Source organism: Glossina fuscipes, unplaced genomic scaffold, assembly GCF_014805625.2.
Source record: "Glossina fuscipes isolate IAEA_lab_2018 unplaced genomic scaffold, Yale_Gfus_2 1, whole genome shotgun sequence".
Lineage (NCBI taxonomy): Eukaryota > Metazoa > Arthropoda > Insecta > Diptera > Glossinidae > Glossina > Glossina fuscipes.
Genome location: NW_023998415.1, coordinates 9259006 through 9285382, shown reverse-complemented (window position 1 = coordinate 9285382; position 26377 = coordinate 9259006). Strand labels below are relative to the sequence as shown.

The 26377-nt window shown below is 32.9% G+C and overlaps 1 protein-coding gene across 3 annotated transcripts in view; it reads right to left on the bottom strand.

Moving 5' to 3' along the window:
• LOC119645157 (probable serine/threonine-protein kinase DDB_G0282963) overlaps positions 1–26377 on the bottom strand; it is a 72013-nt gene that overhangs the window by 26353 nt on the left and 19283 nt on the right. For 2 of the 3 annotated variants that reach the window (XM_038045123.1, XM_038045124.1), the window contains 6 exons: positions 11169–11357; positions 10109–11084; positions 6711–6855; positions 6392–6618; positions 5908–6308; positions 5721–5829 (listed from right to left, as the gene is read on the bottom strand). In XM_038045123.1, coding sequence (XP_037901051.1) covers positions 5721–5829; positions 5908–6308; positions 6392–6618; positions 6711–6855; positions 10109–11084; positions 11169–11357 — 2047 coding nt within the window. The remainder of the gene's footprint in view (positions 1–5720; positions 5830–5907; positions 6309–6391; positions 6619–6710; positions 6856–10108; positions 11085–11168; positions 11358–26377) is intronic. The other variant, XM_038045122.1, reaches the window with a different exon arrangement.

Here is a 26377-nt window from a genome sequence, read left to right as displayed (position 1 = left end):
GTTACGCCCACAAACCCACTACTACTGGTAAACGTATAATTTCCTACATCAAGAAATGAAAGTGAACACTTTCCTCGGACTTCACATATAACGTCTAGGTAACAATGCGAAAGGTGTCTTGAATGTTTTGGAATGTTTGCCGAGACCGACTATCCAAACATCGATAATTAACTTGAGCCAGTTAAATTGCTTAAATTGATCTGAGTATGATAGATGCACCGTCGAGTGAATATTTATGGACATAAATATATATATATATATATATATTTTTGTCTTTCCATAAACACTTTATATTGGTTGATAAGCTTTTAAGCTATGTAGGGTATGTAGGGTCATCGATCAGCTGTCTGATTACTCGTTCATCGCACTTAATTTTTTTTATGCGAATTAAAACTGAAACACCTTTCTCTTTCATTCTCTTTCCCAATTTCAATATATTTTTCATAATTTATTTATAAATTATTTATTAAATTACGTCATTTTCTGTGGTAGGTAAGTGTGTCACAATATAGAACGTATTTAGAAGCATGCGTCTTGTTTACTCGTTATTTTACGACTGTTAACTGAGAAGTGTTTTTGTGTGTTTTATTTATTTATTTTTCTTCTTATTTGTCGCTTTATTTGGTTTTTCATATTTCTCGAGTGCTTTCTATACACTCTGCACGAGAGGTAAAATGCCGCATTCGTAAAAAGCATATAAAAAAACTTAAATAAATATATATTTCAACTTGCAATCGTTCAAAGTTCGGGTTGCACCTTAAGCGATATTTCAATACTAATTTTTTACACTTTTTACCAAAAGGAAAACAAATTAGAAAACTGCCTGGATAAGCTTTGAAAATTGCTTATCATTACAAAAACCTATATATACCTAGATTCGATTATAATAAGGTAACTGGAAGAATTAGTGCGTTACTAAAATCCCATCATTCATTCGATAGTCGCTCTGTTTCATTTTTCAAAAGTCTTCTCCAAGCTTCGCATCCAATAAACTGAGGTACAAAATGAAGAAAAGACCTTATAAAACATGTTTAGGCGACACGAGAGATACATGTTATGTTCACGTACTTTACTTTTAGTTCTATTTAGCCCAAGGAAAGGCCAAGTGGGAACCGTGTAAGGTAGGTCGCCAAAAAACACTTTAACCAAGATAGGGACAGAAATAATTATACGATAATATCTGTTTAAGCCACTTGTCACTAAGCCAGATGCTGTAAATCAAGACTTCAGCGATGTCAAAATGTCTCCTCATCTCAAACGATCGCTCAGGATCGGCACAGTTTAAAAAAGAGGAGAAACGCTAGATTTGTGCAGAGGTCATTTGCAATTATAAACCCGTCGGCTGTCATTTAGCCTGAAATATTTGTTTAGCCTAACCCCTTAAATTTGATCTAAAAAGCAATACAAACGGACGACAGTTCAAAGAAAATTATTTAGCTTTCACATGGATATTTCTCGAGGATATTTCCTTACTGTGTTCAAACTTTAAGAACTGGTTCTGGCAAGATCTGGTAAGGTTGGAATCAACTTTGATTTTCGAGACACAAAGAATTGTAATTACCGTCTGAAGACAGGTCGCCATTATTAAATAAATTTATATTCTCACGGTAATTAATGAAATATCCTTATTAAGATTCGTTCCATGTATATATGTGAACGTTGCAAACGGAGTAATACAACCTTACCAACATAAAGGAATTAACTTTTGAGAAATTAAAGGAATCAAGCGGATCAAGATTCTATGGTGTTTCTTTTATTTTAAATTTTGAACTCGTATTTATACTACGTGCACGTATTTCTATACAGGCGCTTCTCATGCCTACTCATAGGTTTTACTAACGGAATGAAAAAGTTAGTACACCACCATCCTGTGGTGATTAAAAAAAAAAAAAAAAAAAAAAAAACTAAACTCAAACACTGGCAATGTAAACTATGTGTATGTGTACTCACGTTACTTATTATTCGTTTTAAAGCTTTTACAATTTTTTGAAAAAAAAAAATCATGTCTTTACATTGCATGCTCTTATTATTACTACAAAACAGCACAATAAAATCCAAGTTCAATTGCACTAAGCTATTGTAGAAGAGAAACAATGCAAAGAAAAATCATTTAAGTGAGAAGTGCAAACTGTTATGTTACTGTATGATTAACATACTATAACGGCCTTCAATATGTTAACAGAATGACCGCCAAACTGAATATAATGTTAAATCAAGCCCGCGCAGCCTTATCTATGTTAGCAGCAATGCTTTAAATGCTCTGAAAAGCTTTTTGTGTGCAACAGTTTGATAATGTTTATAATTGAAATATATCTGAAATAATAATTATATTAAATAATAAGCAAATAGAATATTAACACAAATTTATTCATTTGGAAATTTTATGCGTAGAAGTACATAACAGAAAAAGAGGAAAAGAAAGTTGCAAATGCAAGATTCAACATAGCATGAAGAATTTAAAACGGTAATCGCTTTAAACATGAAATATGGTAATTTTTCCACTTAAGAGTGCTCAAATTAACTGTTTATCGCGAACACCATAACGTAAATAGAAAGAAATTATATCTGACTTGTTGGCTTAAGAAATTTCCATGCTTGTTGCGAGGTACTCTTGCTTACTCCCCCGCTTTAAAACAAAAAAAAAAAAAAAAAAATATGGATAAATTTTCAATTTTCTCTTGGATTAGGTCCATTCACTTTAGAAAATAGCTAGAGCTCAGGCGAATAAGGTTCTCGCGAAACGACAGTTGATTGAATTGAATTTTATTTTGAAAAGATTGAAGTGACAACGCAAAAGCCTAGAGCTATCTATCCCTAATGCTGCTTAGTAAGTAGGTGTACGCAAGGGACGCATAACAAGGTTTTAAACAATATTACTTATTAGCACTTTGGCCTGCTGGTAAAAGCAATTCACAGTACAGTAGACAATATTAAGCAAAGGATATTTTTTTTCTTACTAATCAGCTATGCGAATTAGTCGCGTACGTATCACGCATAAGTTCTTTTTGTACATTTTCTACATTTAAAACTTGACTTTAACACTTTATTGTCGTTCATATTTCATTATACTTTAGTGGAAGATATCAAGTCAATTTTTTGATTCATTTCTTTACTAAAATGAATATTAATATTTCCACGGCAAATATTTATCGCCGCTACGGTAAATAGAATTAATAGAACACATATAGACTCGCCCGACTGCTTGTTGTAGTGTAAGTATGAATTTACACTATCTTTAAAACCTAAGCCGTTTTATTCATATCCAGCACCGAAGCATGCAGTCGTATTCATTTTGTCGAAACATCTGCAACACCTGAAGGAACCTTTAGAGAGCGTAAAGATCCTAAAGAAGAAAGATTTCTTCGAATCCTAAAGAAAGAAGAAAGCATCAGATTCCAAGTAGACTGAAATATATTTGTTCGTTCGTCCATTCGTCCGTTCGTCCGTATTGCTTATGGGAAATACTCTCCTCGGCGCAAAAATATTATAAGCGGGTTCAAAATTTCGTAAAAAAACAGACACGCTCGAGCTGAAAATTAGTCACATCGACCATGGGACACGCTTTTGGTACAACACGCAATCTGGGAATAACTTTATCTGTTTTTTGTTTTTCTTTCTTCTTACACATTAATTCCTGCATTATTTATACTCTTCCTTGACTAATTACATCGGATATATACGCAATGAGTGGTAGCAAAATTTTATATCTCAGTGAAATACAACGACACTGTAATGTCGTTTAATTTATTCTCCACTTTTTTCGATGCTTCTTGTGATTGTTCCTAACTTAAAATCTTTACAGGGCGGGGAATAGCGGCAGTTTTCCGAAAATAAATAAAGTAGACATGCAATGGCAAAGCGAGCTCAAGACTATATCCAAAAGAGCTTCATCAGTATTTTGCAAACTAAAAATTGCATTGGAAAGTAAAGTATAATATCAGAAGGGGATTTGGCTTTGAAAAGCATAAAAATAAATATTGAATATTATTAAGTAAGCACTTTCTGAGTAAATGCAAAATTCATGGTGCGTTTTATTCAAACCGCATTTGCAAAATCAATATTTCTCCATTTCCCAATACTAAAACGTTTACTCAATGTCCTCAAAAAGTTAATGTCAAAAAAAAAAAAAGAAAGAAAACATCGTGTAACAACAAAATTAAGCCTTCTCTTGACTTTTCTTTTGTTGATATTCTTTTAGAAATGCTTTTCTTTCCATAACCATCCGAGTTTTTTATTGCTTCATATTCAAATAATTCAGAGCGACTCAAGTAATTTAGTTACCATTGCTAAGATCAGCGCTTTTACTTCTAAAAAAAAAAAAAAATACAACGGATGGTTGAACATCAGTACATGTATTCATCTAAATCACAATTTCTTGGCAAGAAAAAGAAATTAAGTTTACTTCTGCTAAATCTTTTTATACTTTTTACCGATTTCTTCAAGTTTTTCATATTGTTAGCCACCTTCCCAGACTCTTCAAAGCTGTTTAAATCATAATTTCTCGTTCACCTCTTTCAAAGAAAGCTAAAACTCCACTACTTCGTACTACATCTATATGTCTACTTGGAGGTCTATGAAAATTTTTCTTCCGTTTCCAATCAACTCAATCTGCTAGCGTGTTCTTTAGTGACGTGAGCGGTTTTCAGTACACGCTCAAATATATTTGGCTGACAAGCATAATATTACAATCTACAAATTAATTGTTATTATTGTTTTATTCGAAATGAAGAAGTCTAAAACACTGTTTGAGACGTAAAATATAAATTTTGCTTTATAAACCAAAACAAAAAAGTCTTTATTTATAATTTATATTAAAATTGTCACCATGTACCGAAAACAGTACACGCGCAATCGTGTTAATCGTAAGCAATTTTAATTTATGAAGTGCATTAGACGCATTCTAGAGTGCTGTGTTTTCTAAGGTTCTATAGGTTAATTGCTGGTAACTATTTAAGAAGAAAATATTTAAAGGTTTTATTTTAATGCAATTTATGATGTTTCTTGTTAATATAGAATATTGAATTTCTTTTTCAAGTTGTATAAAATTTGTGAGCCCATTGCCGTTTCTACTGTTAGTTAATTACAATTCAATTAGAAAACAAAACGAAAGAAATGATGATGAAAACAACAAAATACCGCATACAACTCTACAAAACGATAATAACAAGTGCACTGTAATTACATATAAACAAACTAAAATAACTAAAATAATTTCTTATGATGTTTTGAAAAGAAAAGCCGTGATGTGTTGGTGATCATTAGATGAAAAAAAAAATGTTTTATTTAAATCAAAAAAATAATCCATATAAGAATACGAGTGATACAAATGCATATACATAGAAATATACATGAAAATAATGCTTTATGGTAATGAAATGTGAAAGCAGCTCTTAGATGAAATAAAATAAAATATTTCTTTTTAATTAGCATAAATGATATAAAATATTTTCTTGCAACAAAAAAAAAAAAAAGAAAAAAGACCGCTTGTTATAAAGGGCAATTTTACAATAATTTTTTAAAATAATTGAAAACTCTTTCGATTTGCAAGAAATGACAATTCACTGTTAAGCAAAATTGACGTAAAGTTTTTATAAAAAATTTGTATAGAATGAAGTTATTAAAAATATTATTCAAGTCGAGTACAAACTCGAGGAGACGGGCTATGAAACGGTTAATGGGCGCACACTGACAACTCTCATGTAGGTAAATGTGCAACTCACCTTTCAGTTGACCAACAACACCTTGGTTGAAAAACATTGAACCAGAGAGAGTGCGCAGAACAGATTCAAGACAACATATGTTATCGCGGCAAGTGTTAATGATTTCAGTCTAAAAACGGAAAAATTAGTTTTTAATAAAAACGAATGATTTTTTTTTTTTTTTATTTTTTCGAAGGAAAATACTTACGTAATCTTCCGGTCTTAAGAGGTGACAGCGTATCTTCAAAGCTCTTGTATCCTCCAAACGATCTTGGCTTTGTTGCAATAAATTGCGTATTTGCTTTTCATCATCGGTGTCGTCGTCCGATGATGAGGAAGTGGCCGGTTTTATCTTAATATTCTTCTCCAAATTGCGCGCTGAACGACGGCGTTCATCAACTTTACGTCGGCGTTGCGAAGTATCACTTTCCGAAGTGCGTCGCAACGATTGGGCTGAATGACTCATACCGAAGTCTAATTTACGTGACGCCGTATCCACCTTCTGATGATAAGTTACGCGTTCGATATATTTTGGAGTTAAAGTTTGAGTGGAAGTAGACAACACCAGTAAAGGGCTTTTCAATGTTTGCTGCTGCTGCGCTACCGTTTCTATATTAATAAAAATAATGAAATTCATTACAAAAATTGACTATTAAATAAGAAAAATGAAAAGAGAAATAAAGAATTCTTACCCTGGCAAGATTTGCGTCTTGTTTCTAGATTTTTACGACGTCTTTCACATTCCAATTCTAGAGCTCTTCGCCGTCTGGCATGATCCACACTACTGACAATAGTGTCTTGTGTTAAGATTTTCATCTCATTCTGCTGCAACGAATCCATACGTGGCGGTGAGAGTGAATCTAAATTATTTGCAGCCGACAATGAAGAGCAACAATCAGACTGTGAGTCTATGAAATTGCTGTAGAGCAAAAAAAAAGAAGAAAAGAAAATGAGAAAAAATTCTTTTTAATAAATTTCATGAATTTCATATAATGTGTATTCGTCGCTTACCGATAATCGTCACATTCCAATAAACGCCTTGCAGAATCCGAATCTACACCTTCCGAATAATTTTCCGAATTATATTTCTCTTGATAATTGTCCCAAGCAGTCTCCGAAAAGCTACTGTGATGATCTTCGGTGCCAGTAGTGTATTCTAAGAGAAGAGAATCCAAGCCAGTTATAAAAGAGATATGGGAAGGATGAGCAATTTCAACCTTAATTGATTGATGCTGAGGGTGTAAAAAATTATAATAAAAGTTCTCGGGCAACTGCAGCTGATAGACATGCATAGCGTATTCGTAGTGACATTTCAAATAAATAAATGAATAAAATAAATAAAAAAAAAAAAAGAGAAAAACCGACAAAAGCTGTTGAAAGTATTAAACGTTTGTCATATAGCGGTAACAAATTGAAATAAAGTTATCAAGCACGTCATAAACCACAACAAAACAGCATAGAATAGTGAATTCGATTTGGGCATGTTCGCCTGTCAGTTGTGTCAGTTGTTACATTCGATTTGAATAACGAGCTAAATAATTCGTTGTCAATTGAGATCAGAAAGCCGAAACTTGAGATTTATATATACAACGCAAATCAACAAAAAGTCGACTTTAATCAACCATCCCTAGCAGACCTTGAGCTAAAAGTTCGCGAAAATATTCCCTAAGCGATTAACTAAAACGTCCACAATCAACAAAAGCATTACACTTTCAAATTTTTATTTAATAGCCCGAAAAAGCCTTATCTTTATCTTCCTTAAACACTAATGGATGCTTTCAAGCGTTGCGTGCAGTTGTTTGGTTTTATACGTTTCTCTGGCGTTTCACATTTTACTTTGTTTTAATGTTATAATTTTGCATTATTTTCTCTAAGCTCAGTTATTCAAGGTGTATTCTCTATACCCTAAGGTTCTGGCCCGCCAATGGCAGGATCATTATAGCTACGGCTACATATCAATCGTAATTGAAGTGATGGACGAGTAGGTCGGCTTAGTAGAGTAGAAAGCGTATGAAGCTTTCGTATCCATTTTAGGACTTGTATTGTCTCTTTCGATAAAAAATGACTACATTTTGCCCTTCAATTTCCGATTGCAGTTCCGCCAGTCTTCTTTCTTTTCTTTTTTGCTGCATATGAAAGTTGAGTCACTTTTGTCTTCACTGGAAAAGCTTTTGTGACGAAAAATTTTAAAGGCGTTTTTGCAAATGTCTTTGGAAATCATTTTTCATCCACAATAGAAGAAAAAAGGAAAGTACGTTAGGAACGGTATTTGCTGCTTATCGAACGAGGTGATGTCACTCTCATAGCGAACACGAAACCATAAAAAATAAAAAATTTTCTTATCAAGGTTGTTTTACTTTCTTATGTCCTGGGGGCCTGGGTATTTGTGGTATCAGTCCAAAATCATTTTTTGACCTTGGATTCGTAATCGATCAAGAAATATTTATGCCAAACTCCATAAACAATACCATAAAAATTTTGGTGCGAATAGACAAATATGCGGAACATCGGTAAACGAAACTTAATGACTGCATCGACACTGATTAACTGACATAGTAAAAAGCAATAAATTGAAACGCTATACCTTGTTGATGTATTAATCACTTGCTACAATAGTAAGCGAATATTGAACGTGCTATTGATGAAATTCGATCGGATTTAGCAAAAAATAATGCTCGGAAATTGATTTCGTCGAGTTCTCTGTTCTGTAAGGGACGTCATGGTGATCTTTTAGGTGATTTCTTATTTCAAATTTAATTGGATCGAATATGGCTTCAAATACAGAAAAGAAAGAAAGAACTTTTCCCTCTACTTTTTTTCGAGTATAATGGGCCGAAAAGCCGCGGTAAGCGAAAATAAATATTTTGGATGATGTACGACAAGAAAGATAGAAATATGCTGAGTATATTTAAATGCTTGCAGTTTAAGGATGTTTGTATGCGCAAAGACGCGGACAGTTTGGAAACAATTCGAAATTTAAGTAAAGTAATCTATCAGTCGATGAAGGCAATAGAAAGGTAAAGTTGGGTTGTAGAAGCGGGATGCGAAAAAGAGTTCTTTGCTTATTATCGACGAAAAGGATTTCTGCACTAACAACTCTTGGTTTTGAGACTGTGACAAGAAAGAACTTTTCCGTCAATCTATTATACTGGTAAAGGTTATTCGTTTAGTCGCTGAACAACAGTTTTATCGCTTTATCGCAGAAAGACTTCTTACGTAGCCCATATTAGATACTTTTCAGTTTTTCGTGAATCAGTTTCGTCAGCGTTTCAATAACAATATGAAGTCAAAAAACCGTACACTTTATAAGATCGTAATTGATATTCTATCTGTGTACTATAAAGGGAACAAAAATTTGTTGTGTTGTTGGCCTTCACCTTTCTTAATGGGGACTATGAAGATGAAACTTTCGATTTAAATGTAAAAGTACTTAAGATATTCAATAATCAGTGATCGTTTACTTGATTAATGATAAGACGAGGGGAAAGTGATCGTTCAACCTGCAATTTGTACCCGTCGTTATCTTAAGTGTAATAGAACCGAAATTTCGATAATGAATATTAGAATTGAATTAGTTGTCACTGGACAAAATCAATTGCCATTGATTATAAAACAAAATTGTATTTAAAAGATAACTAGAAAATGATTAGATAATTGCATGCACCTATGAAGAGACAGAGCGAGAAATAGAGTGGAAGAGAGAGAGAGAGAGGGGGAAACAGTGGGAACATATGCAGTGGCCAGTTAAGATATAGATTCTTTTTTTAAATAAACATTTAAGGAATTAGGTTCATACAAGTTAATAACTAAATGAGAGAGCGCGTAGGGAGGGAGTTAATGTAACAAACTAAAATGCAATGAAGAACAGGCACTGACTGTGACCCTTATGCTATACACAACGGGGATAAATGATTGTGTTAAAGGAAGAAAAATGTTCAATGATAATTCTTTGGGTAATACATTTTAGGTACTATATGTAGGTAAAAAAAAAAAAAGAAAAAAAATGAAAGGAAAAGAATATCAATTAAGTTTTTGACTACCTTTGAAACTTCTGTTAATGACTGTTTCAAGAGAAACCGGTGTAAGAGCTTGAAATGCATTTTGTTAGAGATGTAAAATATTATTGATGTTAAAATCTTGATAAATAAAATCATCAAAGTTCCTTAGAGAATAACTTAATCTATATATATATATATATATATATATATATATGAGTTAATGAGTTCATTTTGACACACATTACATACACGCACCCAATCATATCATGTACGCAAACACACCCAACAATAACAGGAAAATATAACAAAGATTATAGAAATGTAAATAAATAATAGCAAAACACTTGGTAAAATATATGACTTCAGTGATATTAAGATAGAAAGAAAGCAATGATTAATCTAAACATTTACCTCCCTGCTGCTCCTCTTCGTTCATATACGTAGATAAAGCAGCCAGCGAGCCCAGATGCGTTTGATAGGCGTTAGTCAGGGAACCGATTTGGAAGTTTGGTCTCATTAAATTCGTCTCTTCTTCAATTTCATTCCCGGTGTTGGATGAAAATTTCGACGTTTGTCTGGCTGGTATAGCCGTTCCATACGCGATATTATTATTTTTCGTTACCGAATCGTTAGAGCCAGTTTTCTGTAGGCTTTTCAGAGTTTGCGTAATCTCTTGCCATTGCTGTGGCGACATAGTTTGGGCTAATTTTGGAAAATCTGGTCCAAAATCCTCGGAGCCCGTATCGGATTTTTTGCCACCCGAATAAGATAAACGCTTCTTGCGCGTCTTGCGACGTTTCAAGGAGCCTTTGCTATCGTAAACTTTCACATGACCCACTTGAGTAGCGGATGAAGACGTACGGGGACGTCCTGGTGATAAAGAATCTAAAGCTGATTCACTAATTGAATGTGAGGCTAAACCGGCTTGAACATTCGAAATGGTTGCCTTCTTACTGCGCACTAATTGCCCATTATCGGTAGTAGTCAATTGCGATAAGCAAGATACCGACCAAGGACGATCGGACTTACGACGCGATTGTTGACGTTTTATAACCTTAACGTTTAAACTTTGATTGCTATTACCTACGATGGGCTCAGCGGAGCCACCAATGCGTTCGGTAGAATTGCCGTAGGAATTAGTGCTAGTCTGCATGCAAGTGGCTATAGAATCAGTGAAGCCTTCAGATGTATCTGAGCATTGTTGCGGTATAGAATCGGTTTCAGAGGCTTCGCCAGAAGCCTCGCAATCGTCGGTACGTGTCGAACTAACCGCAATACTAATTGTGGGAGAACCTGATGTTGTAGTTGCAATTAATAAATCGTGACCACTTGCTGTTGTTGTGCGTTGTAATTGCAGACTGGCGTTAGGCTGATGTTCAAGCCATTCCTGGTAAAAATTGAAGAAAAAAGGAAATAATTTTTAAAAATTCTTAATGTTTTTTTTTCGAAATATTTTAAAGAAATAACAAACCTGCACTCTTTGCTTTATAGGTCCCGGCATAATAACTTCGCGTTTCTTGATGGTGGTTGAAATTTGTATCAGTGCGCTATTGTTGTTGGAATGCTTTTGTTTGGTTGGTGTTTTCAAAGCTTCGTCACGTACTAAATGCTCTGCTTCAAGTACCAACTGTTTGATGGATTCATGCGATACTTTACTCTGCTTTTTGTTGTTTTCATTTATATTCGTGCAAGCAAGTGAGCGGATTTTGCATTTTATTGCGTATATTGTTAAGAGAGGGAAAAATGAAAATAAAATAGAGGAAAAAAGTAAATAAAATTTAAATGATAATCAAAAAAATTTCAATAAATAAATAAAACAAACGCAACGTGTATGAAAAAAAAAAAAATAAAAAAAGTTTCAATTCTACGACTTACTTAAACACTTACTTAGCAGAATACACTCTACACATGTTTCTTTTGTAAAGATGGTAAGTGGAACTTATTAACTATTAAAAAGAATCCTAAAGCGCTGGAAATGCGAACTGTGTACTCTATGCTCCTTAATGTTGAACAGTGCTATTTATTTGAAATTTTTAATATCTTCTTATAAAATTCATTATATCTCTTATCTTAAACCGTCAATTTTAATCAGGTATATATTAGTATTTTAACTGATACCGAGTTGCTGAAGTCGTTCAAGTTTTTGTGTCTCTCTGCGTACACTTCTTCAGGTACTTTGATTATATTTACATTTCTTCGTTACTTTAATTGTTTGCTCATTTTATTTATTTATTTATTTATTTATTTATATTCATTTTATTTCATTATTCAGTTAATGCTCGCATAGACACGCACACTTACATACGCAAATGAATAGTTACAAAAGAAATGTTTTTACATGTAATTCGGAATGCATTTGATTTATCAGTCATGCCATAAGTGTTGGTATATATTATTTTGTTGCTCTCTTTCTCTTACACACACACACACACACACACACACACACACACACACACACACACGCACATACATCAACATACACAAACACAAACACCTATATATATATACATATAAATTTATCGTCAAATTACTTTGCTTTATAATGCCGTATCATCAAAATGTTAGTCTTGCTGCATATATAGCCGCAACAATACTGGCTTGTTGTTGCCGTCATTTTTGCCGGTTATCAAAGTGAAGTGAAAAGTGAATAAATTAATTTTTCATTTGCTAGACAACACTACTGAGAAAGAGAGATTAGCGCGTTCATATACTAATCTCTACAGATGAGAAATTACGTTTACATATATGTATATTCATATATAATGAAAAAACAATGCAAAGCAGATAACACAGAAAATACGTTAAAAGCTTCTCTTATTGAAATTTCTTTGCTAACAACAATAATAATAATAAAAAAGAAAAACAAAAAAAAAATTAGAGAAATTCTTGGATTCATTAACATTTCTTTACATTTAAGATATTTGCGAATTCAATTAAATTTTTTGCAGGCCTTTCAATAATCCGACGCTTTTAGAAAAGCCCACTTGTCACGCTCACTTTCAATAACCTCTTCCGACGCATTTCGGTGCAGTAGTTTTTCGCCTACATGTTTTTCCACAGAAGACGATACCAAAATACGGCGTAAACTTCAACAGAATTACATGGGAATCAATCACGGAGCCAAATAAATACAAAATGTGTTTTAAATGTTCTTTGTTAGTTCAAAAGATTGATTGCTAACAGATGTGCATCGTTCAACACTGAACGTTTAAGCAGTTCTAATATATATATATATACATATATATATGATGATACTTTGAAATCTTGAATCGGATTTGTTCATTTCAAAATTACGCGAACAAAGCACTCGAAAAAATCTGAGAAGTGCTAGTTGATGGATTTATTTTTAACCGGCTTTGTATGATTTGAAAACAAATTACATCAATTGAGAAAGCGCTTAAAAATTATGTGATTGCCTTTAAAGAGTCAAACTCTAAATAACTTTTTGTTCTATATCGGTTCTTAATATTTTGACTTAAATTTATATATCGTCTTTGTTTATTGTCCTTATACTTTGTAAATAAATTAACTCAGATCATATGTTCGCCTGTATTGAAAACTCTACCGAACATGAGATTTGAACCGGATCATTGAGTTGTTAGTCGCTATCCTTCGCTTAGTCCGATACTCATGTGAGAGATTTTGACTGAGATTTTGGGCATGAAACGAATCGTTGCACACGACCTCAATTTTGTTCATCGTTATGTAAGGGAGACTTTTTGGCAGGAGACTACATCCAAATAAATGGATAAGCACGTTGTACTCCTGCTATGCGGCTACGGCGCCCCAAGTCGTTTTTTTTGGTTTTTCGATAAAAAAATACTTCCCCTTAATTTAATTCATTTAACTTAAAAAAATTCTATGAACTTAAGAAAAGATAATCTTCGTGCCGTAGATTGGACACTTACATGCTAGATTGTATAGAATTTGATATTGCTGTCAATCATTTACGTACGTACGTACAGTCAAATAGAAGAATTGAATTTTGTAAATACAATAAATATAAAAAAGAAATTCATTAAACATTGTGTTAATTGAATAAAAATAATTTTAAACACAATGTAATTAGAGCAAAAACTCGCCGACAATCGGAACTAGATCTGTAGTTTGAAACTTTAACCCAGTTATTTATAAACCGAATTATGAATAGATTTTATATGTTGTTGGAAAAAACATGGGAAAGTATTCTTTAAGTAAGAACGTTATAGTCGGGCAAGGCCGACCATGATTTCATGATAAAGTACCAATAACTATATTTCGTTTCAATGTTTTTTTTTTTTTTTTTGTGGAAGCTGTTACATCGGAGAGGGTCCGAAACGTTATAGCTGACATGGTCCAAATTTTTCAGCATTAATTTTCTTGTCAAAGGTCATCACAAAGCACTAAAAACTAGACTGGTCTTGCCACTTTGCATAATTACCCTTATACGGGGTGGGGAATAATAAAAAATAGATCTACATGATCCAAATTTGGTCAACCAAATCAAACTACTTTTATGAACTAATATTAAAAGAGAAAGGCTTTTGTCATAGGACGACTTATATAGAGAAAAGATATACATAATCTAAATGATATATGATTCATATAATATCGACCAAATCTCACTATGGACGAATATTACAAACTAGACCGCTTTGCCATACAAAGGCTTACCTTTCGGTAAATTTCAGTTATATGAGTGGCGGTTCAAAACATCGACGCATTTGATCCAAATTTCTCATACGTCAAAGCAATACGCCGAAAAACGATCACTCAGAGATTTTTGTCGAGAAATTCAAAAACTTGCACTTTTTTTTTAAATAACGCACTACATGGGGAGTGGTCATAAAAATGATCGTCCAATAATCTTAGAAATTTTCAACAAAATACAAAATACGTGGACAGACATCAGACGGATGGTTCTGAATCGATCAGTTTAATAAAGGTTGATCTATCTTAAGTCGTTCTCCTTAACAAAATCCTATAGCACAAGTGGGGTGGTAGGGTATAAAAGCCAAAACCAAATAATTGTTTTAAGTCACTTGTCAGTGGTTATCAATCAAAATGATTTTCGTTTGAAATATCAAATCAACACTTGTTACAATGTAAAGGCATACGAGGTATAAGTTAGTTGAATTTTTCAGGACTACTTTGGGAGCTTAGCTGTAAGCGAATTATTGACTACATTAGCTTACTCTGCATGAAAATTAAGTGGGAATAGTGAAAAAGATTTTTCTTTGCAGCCACCTAGCGACATAATCGTTTTCAAGAACTCGACTCCTTCGCGATTTTCATAGCATGCTATACCATCTTCTTAGAACCATAGATCGATGATCAATAAACTTTCTTGATCCCTCATTTCTTACATTTTTGGATTGCTATGCTTCTTATTAATTAATTTTCTTCATAAGTTCTTATACATTGGTGATTGAAAGTGAAATTTATGGTTCTTTTACTAATCTCGTTAAAGTCTATACTCTTCCATGGTTAAGCGATAAATTCTGAAGTTAAAGAACTTTCAAACAAGAGTAACTGTATTATTTTAACAAAAGTAGTCCAAAAAAGACTCGTAGATAAATATAAAAATTTTAGGTTCATCACCGTTTTCGTGACAGAAAGGGGGACAAGCGGAAAAAACATTCTGATGATCAGTTCATTTAGAAATTTCAAATCGTTTAATCCTGTAAATTTAAAATTATTGTATCAGAAACTTTAACATAAACGGATAAGGATTCAGAACCATTTTCTGAATCCATCTAAGCCGATCTGTCCGTCTGTCTATCTATCTATCTGATGTCTGTTCATGTAAATTTGTGTTCAAGCTACAGATCGCAATTTTTTGATATATTTTGATGACTTGCTTTGGCGTTTTCGATCATTCCCCGTATAACGCCCTATTCTGAAAAGTCGTTAAATCGAAAAAAAAGCAATTTTCGAATTTTCTCCACTTAAGTGTGTAAGTAATAGTATTTCGGCCTTTTAAGTTGGCGTGCAAGTTTTCACCTGGCCGGGGCAAATTTTTGAACTCCCTCTGATATAACCGTTTCTACGAACAGTGAATCTTTATATTGTAAAAACGACGAATTGTGTATGTTTCATGGTGAAAATTGGCTTATAATAGTAAATTGGCAAAGACATTAACCTTACCGAATTTGGACTACGTAAATCTATGCTTTGGATGCTACCGTGCTCTCATGAAATGTAAACTCTTATATATTCAATATAACAAGTCGTATATATTTAATATAAGAAGTAAGTGGACCTAATTTGTATCAGATTGGTCTATTTCTTGGCCGTGCTCCACATAAGATATCTCATGAGTAGTAAGCCCTTCGGAAAACGGCTTCATTTTTAATACTTTATAAAGAAAATTAGTTCATAGTAGCGATTGACCAAAAAAATTGATGGTAGGAAATTTGGATAACATAGGTCTATTTTTTGGATCCTGACATATATAGACGTTATCACGAAAAGCAAGCTCTTATAGGAAGAGTAAGTTTAAACTTCCAGTATGCAGGCCTTCGTGGAAATTATGGCTTTGCATGAAAATAATGGGTACATTTTGGAGTATTATTACTCAAAATGCGTGAATAACTGTACTAGGCGAAGTGGGGTAAGTAAGGAGAGAAGCGGCCGCAGTCAGAGTGTGCCCAATCGGTAAGTGTCATGACTTTATCGACTAAGCACTCACTGTAGATGCGACCACAGCAAACTCTTCTACCGCATTGAGTATTGAATCCGCAAAAAAAAAAAAAACAAAACACAAACACACACACACACAAACTTAATATACCGTTATCGTCAGTTGGTGTAGAGTACAAAAATATTATCAGTATTTTGTGGATAAAAAAGCTGACGAACGGCTTACTATGCTAACGATCCATTACCGCTGCAAAACCATTAGCAATTAGTTTAAAGAAGTACGCAAAGCTAAGCATGATACAGTGAATGGCCTGAATAAAGGAAAACACATTCAGTTCAGGCATCTATTAAGTTGCATACTCAAGCATAGAGCGCAACAACTGCTGCCGCGTAGAACAAATCAGAATATGCTCAAACGCGAATTTTCGTATTTTATTTTAAAAATACAGAAATACCCTACACGCTGCACATTAACAGATGCTTACAACTATTGAAAGCTTGTGAAGTGCACATATCTGTCTGTTTATTGTTTTTTGTCATTGATTTTATAAAAATTGCAAAATAATACTATAGAAAAGGTAAACCTTTGGCATATCCCGGCCCAAATTAACCTTGAAACAAAATAATATTGAATCTATTAATACGTTTTGTAAGAGATAATAGTTAGATATTGAGAATGAGGTCAGACGCGTAAAATAAAAGAAGAGAAGCATAAGCAAAGAATAATTGCTTGGCCTGATGGGTATCTAAAATTCGCCTCGATGTAAATAAAGTTTCTTATGCTCAAGCATAGTATCGAAGCCTATAATTAAAGCTTCAAATGTCATCAACGGAAGTTATTATTGAAACTGATTAGTTATAAAGCAAAATATGTTCAAAAAATAGAGGAAATTATTCTCATTCAAAATGCTCGCACTTCGTATGTCAGTGTAAACAATTTTTTTGTTTGTTTTGTTTTATTAAATGGCTGCAATTATCATTAACATTTGACAGATTATTGATGCCGTTCGTTTTGTTAATTTATAAATGAAGATTTAAAATTATAAATGAAAATGCGTATAATTTGTGCGATTCCCCTATATTTTTTGAACATATAATTATGAGAATTTGGTAATGAATGATGAAATTTTTAAAACAATGCTATGCAATTGATAAAAACGAAAAACAAATGATGGGGACAATAATAAAGCGAAATTTTCAAACGTCTACCATTCTATCATTCGAAAAATTCAAATTGCAAGTATTGCGTAGTGATTGAGGATTTAGTGAAGCTGCAGAAACAATAAAAGTAAAAAAAAAACAAAAAAAAAAAATAAATAAATAAAATAGACAAAGGAAAACTTGTAATACATCAGCTTTCTTATCCACTTCAAATTAACTTTAAAAACTTTTACAAATACTTATAATCAAATTATAAACACGAGTTTACGCGCTTGACGCTTGATAATTAATGGTAACAATCGCAGACGTTGGTAAAACGGCAAGAGCGAAAGCAAGAGCGAGAGCAAGAGGTTTTTAATAAAAGCCAACTAAAACGATAGCAGGAATGACAAAGCTTAACTTAATGTTTGTATAGATAACGACGACAATAACAATAAACATTAAAACAGTAAAAATGAAATACACATCCAAACACCATTTAATCAATTAACGCACGACAACGACAACGACAAAATGTTGGCAAATAGCACAAAACGAAAAAAACCAAAAAAAAACAAAAAAAAAAAAAAAAACAAAGAGAGAAAAATAGTATTAAAACAGGAGCAGCAACCGCAACAACGTCATATGAGGCACAAAGTTGGGAAATTGCATCGAGACATGAGACACTGTAACCAAGTTACCAGCGCATATAGAAAGACACGCACACTGGACAAAAAAAAAAAAAAAAAAAAAAAACATAGAGCTAAAGGTGAAAACAGGAAAATGCTTCATTGACATTATTTAAAAAACACAACTACACCGCACAACACAGCACGCAACGTCGTATATGTTACGCAGTTAAATCGCTTGAAAGACAAATGATTGAAACGAACAAGTTAATATATTTTACGCCAGGTGCATGCCTGAACTATTCAAATGCGATATACTTGTAAGCATTGACATCCTTACTAGTTTACGTTTTTTGATTAAAGGGTTCCCAAAGTACTTTTCTCATTACAGTTACTGTTTCAGTCACATGCAACCGTTTTAATGTCATTGTTAAAGAATTAAAAAAAAAAAAAAAAAGAAGAGATTACTTACGTAATCAATTGGTGCTCAAGCTAAACGAGTTTTTATTATTTAATGAACTAACGGTAAATTAGAGATTTGTTTGCCCTTCCGGTTCCTTTTCCGTTAGAGTTCTCAATATTCGGAAAAATATTCTCAGCGGATTTAGGCAAAGCACAGGAACAGGTTGCTTCAACTGACCGACGAAGCGAGCATTAATTGATTAACTGAATAACTGATGAAATAAGAAAAACTGACAGAGAGAGACAGTTTTCCAACAGAGAGCCCATCACTCACTAGAAAGGAGGGAGAAGACATACTTAGAAGAACTAAGAATAACGAAGAGGCAATCTTGCTGAGTTCGTCACTACAAAGCGAGGCAAAGGCATATTTAGAAGAATTGAGAGCAAAGAAGACATTGGTTTTGCCTTAGAGGGAATATTGTTGAGCCCGTCATTAGAAAGGTAGGAGAAGACATATTTAGAAGAACTGAGAGCAAAGAAGACTATGGTTTTGCTTTAGAGGGAATATTGTTGAGCCCGTCATTAGAAAGCGAGGAAAACGTATATTTAGAAGAATTGAGAATAACGAAGAGATTGGCTTTGCCTTAGAGGGGATCTTGTGACAAATTTACTGAGCCCGATAGGAAAGAAAATGTGTTCAGCTCCATCTTCTAAATTCAGAAATACTTGTCAAGAACCTCATAGTAAATATTTAATTACCTCACTCTATAGCTATCCGATTATATTTTACTTTGAAATTTTAATATAAATTTTTTTTGACAGTGTAGTTACATGATTGTTTTTCTCAATTTACAAAATTGCTCAGCACTGTTGATATAGGAAAAAACATTCCATTAGAAACTTTTATCTTTTGGGTATTTTTTGTCGCTTTGTCGATTTATGTGTATAGAGTGAGCTCTGGAAGCGATTAAAAACAAATAGCAAAATAAGAAAACGCAAAATTACGGTCGCAATTTCTTAATAAAACACTCACCTTTTAATTGTTTGAAATTTTTTCTTCCGCATTAAATTAATTACATTTTTTAAGGGGCCCTGTAGTGGATAGAGGATTTCATAGTATTCAGAAAGAGAAAGGCGACTGAAATAGTTACATTATCAAAGTATTCTAGAACGAGTAAAAACGAATGATAACACAGTAATGGGACGCGGCCCACCATTAAATACCCTACACTAGTGCTTTTAATATAGTTAATTCATATTAGGACCTTTCCAAATGAGCAAGTGGCCGGAAAAATGAATCATTTTCGGAATGTGAACCAAACTCCATGACAGACCGACAGACAGGTAGGCAGAGAAGCTTATCGCTCCTAATCGTTCGGTATGATAAAAGGTGAGTTTCTCACGCGTCCTTCCGCACAAATTTAATATACCCTTACGGCACAAGTGGTAGAAAATGTCCTCACAAGAAAAGAATTTAAAAAAAAGTAAACTTTGATCTGGTGATGAATATTGGAAGTTGGCCCTTAGAATATATGTAGACATTTTTATCGTTTGATCTTTCGTGATAAGCGAACAAATTAGTTTTTTTTTATTGCTTTGGAAAAAAGAGGTGTTCTCAGCTTATGTTGTTTTGTACGCCTGTCTTTTAAAGCGATTTGGTTGTAAGTAACTCTCAAAAATTTTTGCCAAATGTGAGAACGATCTGTCGGTTTTTAGAATCGGCAAAACATTTACCATATACAGAAACGGTGACGGACGCACAGATAGACAGACATGTTAAGGTCGATTCAGTTTTTGACACTGATATATATAAACTTTATAGGATCTCTGAATGCTTTTTCTGGATGTTGCAAACATTTTAATGAAATAAATATACCTCTGGATGTAACCATCATAGAAAGGCGAAAGATCGTTAGGTTTATTATAACATAAAATTTTATTTTAGTTAAGTGAAAGTGAAAAATTTAAATCGAAACCAAAGAAAGCTACTGCTTTCGCTACTTCTATTGCAAACCACAAACAAGCGAGACTAGAGGGCGCTGACGCCTAGTGTAGATTGATAAAAAGTTTCTTAAAGGATGTGTAAACTTTTGGACGATCGAACAGAAGGGAATGTCTTGCGCCAAAATATCGTACCGGCCGGCGTTACCCATTTATCAGAGTTCATAAACGTAATTGTGCAAACAAATTGAGGCATTTATTGGAATATCCGTCATATTCAGCAGATCAGGAATTCTAGGAATTTTATTTCGAAAGTGAGGCCTTTTTTTATATCTAAAAATTATTTTATCGATTACGAGATCATCAAAGAGTGTATTAAAATTAAGACGGATAGTATAGAATTGTTAAATTTTGATTGTTACATCACGAACTTTTTAAACGACTCCAATTTCTTTATTACACACATATATATATGCTGAGTGTTGAGAGCATATTCATTTTGTCAAAACGCTTGCACCATCCAAAGGGATCTTGAGGCATTAGCGATCTCATAAAGTATGTATATATGTGTACTCTAGGTCAACACCAGATTAAGAATCGATTTAAGCGTGTCCGTCTGTCGATGTGATGTGGCACACATAAACCTATGCCGTCTGCTTCATATTAGATAGAACCGTTAGAGTTTCTTGGACCCACGTTGGCATGGAAAATGGGCCAATTGACCACAAGACACACTGAAAATTGCGCTGCTTTTTGCGGAATACTTACAAACTACAACATTTTCACATACATTCTGGAAATTAAGTATTGTCATGTTCTGCCCTGACTATATGATTTTCTAACTTGTTCTTGTTTTAACATGAGTGGCGTGAAGCATAAGATGCGTATTACAATCTTTAAATTTCGCATTTCTTTAAGTTTTACTCTTATTAGGGTTTAGATGAAATATCATCTAAATCGAAGTCCAGCATTGAGTAAAGAGCAGACGAAAATATTGTTTTTTTTTTTATACTTCAGCTTTCGTAGGTTTAAAATGTCGAACAAAGGATATAACTAACTAAATCGAAAAAAACCTCATGCTTTTGATTGGTATTTTCTAGTGTTAAATATAACAAGTAAGAAAATTAAATGCGATCGGGACCGAATCTTTTATACCCATCACCGTTTACCCCCCAAAAAAGACAAAAGAAGTAAAAGAACAAAATTCTAATGCATGAATATACCCCTCATCTTCCGGTGATGAGTATAAAAATGATAAAGTTATTATATCTTATCTGGGGACCCCAGATGGAGAATCTAAATAATCATAATTCCAAGATAATTTAAGATTTAAATCATTTTCATATTGAACACAATACTCTCAAACATATATCGAGAGAGACATATATAAGATACACATAGATATATGTATACAAACACGTACACACACACACACACACAAAAATAGATAGAGAAACATACATATGTATAAAATAACGTTGATACTAATGGTTGTCGCTGCTATAGAAATACGGTAAGCGTATATATGTCTATTAGTTATAGTGTGGAGTGGTCTTTTTAACTAAACAAATATAAAACCATCAAAGTTACAATAACAAAAAAATTTGCCCATATTGCCTTTTTGAAAAATGTTTTAACAAAATTGTTGGCACCAGCGAGATCGATGCATTAGTGATAAAATACATGTGTACACAATAATAGCATAAACACGTACATATATGCACATAAACGTACATACACACACACACACACACACACACACACACACACACGCATAATGTTTATATCAATCAGTTGTACGTACGTTTGTGCTAAATAATATAAAACATTATTTTTTTTTTTTTGCTTTTTTTTGTGTTTAGTAAATTATAACGTAAGTATATCTCTATACATAACAGTGTTAGCGGGCAGGCAGGCACATGAGTAAATATTCATGTTGGATTTAGGTGAAAAAATTAAAAAGAAAAGAAACAAAAAAAAAAAAGAAAAAAATTAAATAATAGCAACAACAATAACAATATTTAATTGCTAACAAACACGCAAAAATTTATTTTTGTTGGTTAAATATTTTTGCACGCTTGGTCGACCAAAATTTTTTTTTCTTTCGCTAACAATACTATCAAACAGTCTCTCACAATAATGTGGAAAGCGAATTTAGAAATACGCGTACGTGAGTGTTTGTAAATGTAGAATAAAGCGATTAAAGAGTGACTCTCTGGCGTCTAGTTTCGCTAAAAATTAGGAAAATCTCTTTTAGACGGATAGGCCATCCATGCCCACTTTGCGAGACCTTTTCATAATTTTTTTTTTTTTTTTTGTTGGTCCCTTAAGTCTTTCCGAATGATATCTATGAAGTGGATTTTTCGACTAAAGTCACTATTTCTTGAGCCTATTAAACCCTACCATCAATTAAAACTGTGATAGCGTTTCTCTAAGAACGATGTTCTCCGCGTTGGCTGAACTAATAGACTAATTTCATAGTAACATTTTGTAATGAAATATGTAGGAAATTTTTTTTTTTGGATTTTATAAAATATAGTTTTGATAGTTTTTTTTTTGGAAAAATAAAAAATGTTTTATTAAAATGGAAAAAAAAGGATTTCAACGTCAACGTCAACGTACAAAATTCAGTTTTAAATCCCGCAAGCCTTTCTTGCCGTTTTTGCATCCGATATTAGCCAAGAAGTGTACTAATTTTATACTTTTTTTTTTCGTAAGAAACATGCCTCAGAAATTATTTTTGTAGAGGTTTCCAACGCTCATAAAGTGCACTTGATTCGGAAAGTGATTCGGAATCGATCGTTACACATGAACAAGTATAAAAATTATATACAGTCCTGCACCTAGTTATTCTAAAAAAGACGAAAAAAATAAAGAAAAATCAATTTTCATGCTTTTTAATATGGAGTGGGAACGGCTGATTTTCTCTTTTTTCAAAATAAAAGTTTTCGCTTCTTAGGCGTGTGGGCATGATAGAAGTGTTTACATTATTTTCAGATTCCTTTGCAACTTTGTAGGCGATATATTAATTTTGGCTAAAGAGAGAACGTTTACCATAGATACTGCAGACGAGCAGTCGGACAAGCTTCGGTGTAGTCTAAATTGATTAAAGCACAATTTTTATTCTTTTTGAAAAACAGAGGGGTTTTCCCTTTACGCAGTACTGTAAACGTGTCCTTCGATCGATTTCATCCATTTTTGAAAACAATTCGCGTACAAGACCTTTGAATGTTTCTGAATAAATTGGACGTCGATAGTTTCGTTTTTGCGGTTTACAATAGACGGTACATATACGGACAGACGGACATGCTTAAATCTACTCAGAATTTGATGCTGATCAAGAATCTATACACTTTGCGTTGTCTCTGATGCTTCCGTCTAGGCGTTGCTAACGTTTTGATAAGCCGAATATACCTCTCATCCTTCAGTGATGAGTATAAAACTGGCTCTATCTCAAATCCTTCCGGGTGTTGTATATATTCGAGTGAATTTTATATACCTTTCTAACACAAACACTGAAGGGTATAAAAAAGTCGACGATATTTGTCGACAATTCGGTGAAAAATAATATTTTGTATTTGATATTCGAAATATTATCTACAATAATTTAGGCTATCGTCCGTCTTACCTGCATATAACGCTTAAACTTGCTTAACTTGCATGCATAAATTTCTTACGATTTTTGAAGGATACTTCTGCTCTTAATAATAATATAATAATAATTTTTATATCTAATGCCAAAATACATTGTCTTTTAAATTTGTAAATTTTTATTTGAAATTAATTTGAGAAGTTTTCAACTTCAGATTTAGTCAGATTGTGCCCTAAGCCTTTACGAATGCAAATTGTTTTATTTAAAAGTCTTATACTTGGCTTACTACTAGGAGTACAAATTTGTTCAAAATAAAGCAATAAATCAAAGCTTCCCATAAATGACGCTTGTTTGGCATAAAACTTGACATTTTTGTATGAAGAAAACAAGTAAAAAGAAATTCCAGAAATACCAGCTTTCATCAAAAACTGCGACCTGTACGTAGAAGGAATGCAAAATTGCATGGGCCGACATCGGACAGAGGGGCGGACAGAAATAGTAGGCCTATTTTAAGCCCATCTGGATGTAACATACGTCCGCACAAAGTTAATATGCCCTGTACCGCAAGCAGCGTAGGGTATAATCGTATGATGCTGATGATGCGAAATTACCAGTGCTTCAAGGTTATATTGTTACCAGGTGACCAAACTTACGATATTACATTTTACATCTGAAAATTTGAACAAAACGTCTTCGTGGGACCGTCTTTTGTTAAACGGTTCGGAAACTTATTTGTAATCCTATTATTGTTATTATTGTTGAGAGCTTATAAGTCTTAATGAATTTCGTTACTAGTAAATGAAAGAACGTTTTATGTAAAAATATTGTGCATTGAGCCACTGAAACGCCCACCATTAAAAAATGTACTTTGTTTCCATTTAGTACAGGAGTGGTATACAAACTCGTCTCAAGGCGGTTGGGAAGTTCTTCTTCGGTTTTTTTTTTTTTTTTTTTTTTTTTTTTGATCGCTATGTTAAGTAGGTTTTGAGTTTTACTTAATTTATGAACCAATTTAAATACTTTGGGATCATAACTTTATAAGCGATAACGTTGCTAGGTCTCGTTAAGAGAATTGAGTCTGATTCAAGCCGAATTTGTATTAAGATTGTCGCTTGCGCTTATAATTTGGGATTATGTTTTTTGTTTCTTTCATTTTCACTTATTTTATTTCACTTGACAATCAATTTTTTTTTTTGCTTTATGAAAAAATTCAAAATTTTATCTTTTCACAGTTTTTTTCCTGTGCTAATCTTTTTCCATTGGTTGCAAGAAAAAATGTGGTTTGAACACTATTTACGTTATTCCGTTCATTAGTTTTAATTAATGCATATTTAGAAAAATGTTCATATTTTACTTATTTTTTATTCATTAATTTTAATTTTTCCTTTTTGTTTTTATTATTAATATTTTTTTTGAGTTTTATCTTAATGTTTCCATCACATCATGCGCTCCGTATATTTTCCATAAACAAGTTCGTTTTCTCTGTACATTTTTAATACTAAACTAAAAAGTAATCGTTTCATTTTTTTTTTTTTTTCTTGCTTTTGTATTCGCTTCGCGTTTGCAATCAAATTTTTATCCGTATATCTATTATTAAATTTTTCGTATATGTATTCTTTCATAAATAGTTTCTTTCTGTTTATTAATATAATTTTTTCAACGTTAAGATAATAAAGGGCAACAAAGAAAGAAAGTAAAAAAAAAATAAATAAATAAAAATAAAAATAAAAAAAACGAAATAAACATAAATAAATCCAGTTTGATGATATCAAATCAGGTCTTCTTAAAGGGTGAAATTCGTTAGGTTCGTTGTTTAAGGGAAATAAAAGTTTTCAGGGCGGAAGAAGAAGACAATTACATTTAACAACAAAGAAGAGCAGTATTAAGTTTCCCTCTTCTTTCGCAAAGAGTGAAAAGGAAGAGACAAAAAGGGCTCCGTATAGAGTTTATATATTCTTGATCACAGTTCGAAAGTGAAAGCTATTGGATAAGGCCAGGATGTTGGAACTTTCAAGATAGAAAAAATGCAAACGAGAAGCTGCAACACCCGACAGAGACACGCTTAATATAATTCTCTAGATCAAGTGTGAAAATGAACGCTATTCGCTTGCAAGTATTTTAAAAGGAAGTTGGGTTAATGATTTTCCTTCAAATATTGAGTTCGTAAAAAGAAATTGTTTGAAGACAAAATGCTATTGTGATCGAAAATTAGCACCAATTTAATTATATCTCATTTAAAATTATTATTCCACTTCTACCAATGTTTTTTTCAATGCTTCGATCCAAACTCGTTCTTTGCTACTTTTTTTAAGCGAAAGATCACCAAAGCTCAGGCTACCCATCCATCCGTTTGGA